The 6,245-nt window shown below is 42.1% G+C and overlaps 1 protein-coding gene across 1 annotated transcript in view; it reads left to right on the forward strand.

Moving 5' to 3' along the window:
* The window catches only part of LOC104748405 (protein DETOXIFICATION 40-like), a 7,877-nt gene continuing 3,273 nt past the window's right edge, over positions 1,642-6,245 (forward strand). The window contains exons 1-3 of the mRNA XM_019236579.1: positions 1,642-1,763; positions 1,808-2,012; positions 4,919-5,550. Of these exons, the coding sequence (XP_019092124.1) occupies positions 1,648-1,763; positions 1,808-2,012; positions 4,919-5,550 (953 nt within the window). The 5' untranslated portion in view covers positions 1,642-1,647. The remainder of the gene's footprint in view (positions 1,764-1,807; positions 2,013-4,918; positions 5,551-6,245) is intronic.

Raw genomic sequence — 6,245 nt, forward strand, 5'->3', positions numbered from 1 at the left:
CAGCGTTGGCACGACCGCGACCACGATTTCCAGAGGACGAGGAGCGTCCACCGCGAGAGGTGGAACCACGACCACGACCAAGCACGCCGCGAGCTGAAGAGTTGGTGGAGCTATCATGACGATTCTGTTTGAGCCACCAGTCAGGATAGCCATGAACCAAGAAGCACTCGCTGATATCATGGCCTTGACGATGACAATGGGTGCAAGTCAATGAGGAGCGATCGCGGGAAAGAGGGGCAGAAACAGCAGCAACTTGCAAAGTGGAGATGGGGCGGCTTGGACAGAGAAGCCAATAGTATCAGTTTTCCCAGCATCTTGTAAGCGAGAGGCATTAAGATTCTGTTCTTAACGTATAATAGGTGAATAGACATGATTCTGATCAGGTAAGGGGTCTTGATCCGTGATAGTGGAACGAATAGGGCGGAACCGTTCATCCAACCCGAAGAGAAACTGATGAACTTTATCATCCTCACATTCTTTGGCAATGTCCGGAGCGGCAGCACAGGTACAGGCTCGGCTGGTCTTGTAGTTTTGCAATTCCTCCCATAATTTAGTTAAATGGCCATAGTAAGTAAGCACATGTTGTCCATCTTGTCGGCAGGAAGAGATCTCGTCTTTGAGGAGTTGGCGTCGAACACCGTTGTTGGTGGAGAAGCGCTGTTTGAGACTATCCCAAAGATCTTTAGCGTCAGACACAAAGGAAACCGTTGAACGGATTGTAGGATCAATAGAGGTCCGAATCCAGCCGATGATCATCGAGTTAGCAGCCTTCCATGAAGATAATTCGGGCTCTGTGGTTGGTTTCGGGATGGTACCATCAAGAAAACCGAGTTTTTGTTTAGCCTGGAGAGAGTTCATGAGCTCGGTAGCCCATTCAGAGTAGTTGTGTTCCTTTAGAATGACCGAAGAGATCAAAGCACCGGGATTGTCGGATGCATTAAGAGTATAGGGAGAGGGAGTAGACACGGCGAGAATTAAACTCATCGTGACGGTGAGTAGAAAGAAACACCGGTGAGAAGAAGAAGTAAAATAGAGGCGGTGAGTAGAGAGAAAAAAAAAATTTAGGTTTAGGTCACAGAGTTACTTTCTCTAATACCATGAAATATTTGGTAGAAGTGTTGTCTTATTCATTCTCCTTAGAGTAGTTTTTAAACATAGAGATAGGTAGGGTTTTCCCTTGTATTTGGTAAGACTAAATCTTTACAATATATGAGTGAATATACGATATGTGATATACGATATATCGGAGGCCCATTACTTACTAATTTTCACAATATGTATCATCCAGAAAAAAATAAATCAAAAAAATATTAATAAATATAGATAGACATTATAATCAGCTATTTAATTTTGTTAAATTTATATGATCCCATAATAAAAAAAACAATACCGACATCCGCCATTATGTGTATGCATGTTTCAATCATAAAGTGATACACCGACATTTACAATCTATACCAACCTTCCTTTCTTGGGGTTTTAATGAAATGACAAACACTGTAAGAATGATACAATGATTAACAAATACGTAAAATTGTAACTGTCATTAGCCGTCACTCGCCACCCTCGAAAAGATTTATATACTCTACACACACACCCGCAAACTACAACACCAAAAAAAGAGAAGAGAGAAGCGTTCTCTCAGCCATGGGCCCATCTCAAAACGACGGCGTAAACCAACCCCTTCTCCAGCGTCAACTATCTCCAAACACGACGGAATCAAGCAAAGGCGAACTAGAAACCGTCCTCTCCGACGTTGAAACACCTCTAATGAGCGGGATGTGCTCTCTAATGTAATTAACAGACAACCTCTGTTTCAACGCCTACGCAAGGCCACGATGATTGAGTCAAAGCTTCTCTTCAACCTAGCTGCACCAGCTGTCATCGTTTACATGATCAACTACCTCATGTCTATGTCCACTCAAATCTTCCCTGGCCATCTCGGTAACCTCGAACTCGCCGCCGCTTCTCTCGGTAACACCGGAATCCAAGTCTTCGCTTACGGTCTCTTGGTAACAACCACAAGAAAAGCTCACAAGCATTGGTCTATGTTAGCTCAAGCTGAGGAATCCTACCTTCGACAAAAAGCAAGAATCTGCTGGCTCGAGGAAGGAGATAAAAACACAAATTTTTTCTACATAACCATCCGTACTCGACAGGTACAAAACCAGATACTCTATCTGTTCGATGGTAATGGTCAGTTTGTGGAGTCAAAGCAGGGGATTCAGAAGGTTGCGGTGGAATACTTTAAAGCTTTCCTAGGCTCCCCCTCTACTGCTAGGCCTCCCTCGGTTGAAGACCTGACCTGTATCATAAATCAAAGATGTTCCGCGTCTGCAATTCAGCTTTTATCCACACCCTTCACCCTGGAGGAAATAAAGCTCGCGGTATTTTCTCTCCCAAAAAACAAAGCACCAGGCCCCGACGGATACTGTGTGGAGTTCTTCACAGCACAATGGGAAATTGTGGGACCAGATTTAACAGCTGCAGTCCTAGAGTTTTTTTAATTCAGGTAAGATTCTGAAACAATGGAACTCTATGCTGCTAACGCTCATTCCAAAGACGCCCAATGCTTCAACAATGGCTGAGTTCCGCCCCATAGCATGCTGCAACACAATCTATAAAGTTGTTTCAAAGCTTCTGGCAAACAGACTTAAAAGTGTTTTGCCAGATCTTATTGCAAATACGCAATCAGCTTTCATCCCAGGTCGTCTTCTAGTGGAGAATGTGCTGCTGGCAACAGAACTAATTCAGGGTTACAACCATAAAAACGTTTCACCAAGGGGTATGTTGAAGGTGGGTTTAAAGAAGGCATTTGATTCGGTTCATTGGGATTTCATTATAAATGTCTTAAGGGTCATGGAGTTTCCACCTCATTTCATCACGCTGATCAAGGAATGCATCACAACACCAAGTTTCTCAGTTTCAATAAATGGTGAAGCTTGTGGTTATTTTAAGGGAGCCAAAGGTTTAAGATAGGAGACTTTATCTCGCCGTATCTATTCACTTTGGCTATGGAGGTTCTTTCTCAATTGCTAAATCAGAGCTACGACAGCGGGTACATTACATTGGTCACCACCCAGCAGCAGAGAACCCTCAGGTATCGCACTTAGCATTTGCTGATGATATTATGCTCTTTTTTTATGGGAGTTTCGGTTCTCTTGATAAGATAGCCGAGGTCCTCGACGAGTTCTATGAGATGTCGGGGCTTCATATCAACAAAGACAAGACTGAATTGTTCACTGCGGGAGTGAACCAACTTGAAACTGATAGGATTGCCTCTTTCGGGTTCAAGCTAGGTTCATTACCCATACGCTACCTGGGCCTCCCTCTCATGCATAGAAAGCTCCGTATTGCATAATACAGACCTCTAATAGACAAGTTAACAGCCAGATTTTCTAACTGGTCTGCTCGAGCTCTGTCTTACGCAGGAAGAAAAGAGTTAATCTCGTCTGTAATATATGGTTCCATCAACTTTTGGGCATCCGCATTTATACTACCAAAGGGATGTTTGCGGAATATTGAGCAACTTTGTGCCAGTTTTTTGTGGTCCGGTGATATAACAAAGCCAACTCATGCTAAAGTAGCCTGGAAAACATTATGTCTACCCAAAGAAGAAGGTGGGTTGGGATTTAGACATTTCTCTACCTGGAACAAGACTCTGTGTTTGAAGCTTATTTGGCGAATCTTCACAGCGGATGATTCTTTATGGGCAGAATGGATAAGAAATAACAAAATAAAAGAAGAAGTGTTCTGGGCAATTCATGAGAAGAAACACCACTCCTGGACATGGAAAGCACTGTTGCACCTCTGACCCCTTGCCAATCTCTTCATCAAGTGTGATGTGGGTAATGGTGAACTGGTAAGTTTCTGGTTTGATAAGTGGACCCCCTTGGGTCAACTCATCCCGTTTCTAGGTCCCACGGGACCCGCCCGTACAGGAATTCCTCTTCAGAGTAGTGTGGCTCGAGCTTGTTCTTCAAATGGTTGGCTCCTGCGCCCTGCAAGATCACCACAAGTTGAACAACTTCACATCTTTCTCACCACTATTCAACCACCATCCTAGTCCTCAGAGCAAGACATTTTCCTTTGGAGCACAAATGGCGAAGATTGAACGACCTTCAGCACAAAGAAAACATGGGAAACATTAAGGGAGAGACAGGACCCGCAATCTTGGACAAAGCATGTATGGTACAAGGGTGCTGTTCCAAGACATGCTTTCATGATGTGGCTCACTCTCTTAAATCGCCTTCCCACGCGTTCTAGCCTTGCAACTTGGGGTATGCAAATTGATCCTTCTTGCTGCAACTGCGGACTCTACCCTGAAACTCGAGATCATCTCTTTCTGAACTGCAATTTCAGTGAAGAGATCTGGCTGCAAACAACAAGACGCCTAGGATACAATCCTTTCGTTTTCCATACCTGGGACGCGTTCATCTCTTGGTTGGATGCTTCTGATGCTACGTCTACGCAAACCCTCCACAGGCTAGTATCACAAGCAGTGATTTACACCATTTGGATAGAGCGAAACACTCGGCTGCACAACAACACCACAACTCCACCGCATATACTCTTTAAGGCGCTGGACAGAACAGTTAGAGACGCAATTCTGGCCAAGAGTCACAGGAAAAACTTCAAAACTCTCTTGCGAGATTGGCTGACCTTCGCTTAGTTACGGCTTTGGTTAATGTATTTCCTTAAGCTAGAGCTTGTTTTTTAATCTTTTTTTGGCAAGTTTCTATCTTCATGTTTTCAAGGCTATTGGACTCTGTACAATTTATTTTCTTAAATGAAAATTCACAATTTTGCAAAAAAAAAAAATATTCACTTATTTTATTAATACAACCTATGTCTCCATGTCTTTTATAACTATGCTTTTTATTTTTCTTAACCAAGTATTTTCTTTGGAATTTGATAGCTAGGGATGGGGAGTGCAGTGGAGACGTTGTGTGGTCAAGCATATGGTGCTAGAAAATATGAGATGCTTGGAGTTTATCTCCAAAGATCAACGGTATTACTAACTCTCACCAGCCTCGTCCTCACCTTACTCTACGTCTTCTCCGAACCTATCCTCCTTTTCCTCGGAGAATCTCCAGCAATCGCGTCCGCTGCATCACTCTTCGTATACGGCCTTATCCCTCAAATCTTTGCTTACGCTGCAAACTTCCCGATTCAAAAGTTCCTCCAATCACAAAGCATCGTTGCTCCGAGCGCTTACATCTCAACGGCTACACTCTTCGTTCACCTTCTCTTAAGTTGGCTTGCTGTTTACAAGCTTGGTATGGGACTTCTTGGTGCGTCGCTTGTGCTTAGCTTGTCGTGGTGGATTATTGTGGTGGCTCAGTTTGTTTATATTGTGACGAGTGAGAGGTGTCGTGAGACGTGGAGATGTTTTAGCATACAAGCTTTCTCGGGGTTATCAAGTTTCTGTAAACTTTCAGCCACTTCCGCCGTGATGCTTTGCCTTGAGACTTGGTATTTTCAGGTTCTCGTTCTTCTTGCCGGGCTTCTCGAGAATCCTGAACTTGCTCTTGATTCACTCTCTATTTGGTAAGTCCTATTTTAGTCAAACTAAAAATAATTATTTCCTTATTAATTTATGCTCAGTAAATTAATTTTAGTGCAATTCTCAAAAATACCACTAAAACAGGTTTTTCCAAAAATTGTATTCTTAGTTTTATTTTCCAAAAATACGATTAAAATATATTTTCTCTAAAAATACTACACACCTAAAACTAAACCAGATAGTAGAGTTTTCTTTCGACGGTAAAAATTTAAAACTCAATAGTAGAAGATTAAATTTAAAATATATGTCGTACACATATATTATACGTTGTTTTATGCTTTACCATAGGTAGTACACGTAGGTAGTCGTCCTTTGCAACAAAACAAAAACACTTTTGGATATCTTGAAACTCCACGTGAATTATTCTAGTCTTTTCTAGTAAATGAGTCGACAAAACTTTTAGAACAAAACTTTTGTTTGCTAAGATTTAATTGAGAGTACAAAGCCAAGTTTGGGTGTCGAGCGTAAGTTTAGGTAGTGCTGAACAAATATGACATAAACTGTGGTCACGTCACATTTCTTGTCTCTAATCTTCTCGTTTTGTTTTGTTTAGCACATTGTTTGTCTTCTTCTTCTTGGACCACTTACAATGGTTCGTTGCAAACAATATTACAACAGTTGGAAAAAAAAATCCCACTACAATGGTTTGTGGTAAATGAAAAGTAAGTGATGTGGCAAA

This window comes from Camelina sativa, chromosome 15, assembly GCF_000633955.1.
Source record: "Camelina sativa cultivar DH55 chromosome 15, Cs, whole genome shotgun sequence".
NCBI classification, from domain to species: domain Eukaryota; kingdom Viridiplantae; phylum Streptophyta; class Magnoliopsida; order Brassicales; family Brassicaceae; genus Camelina; species Camelina sativa.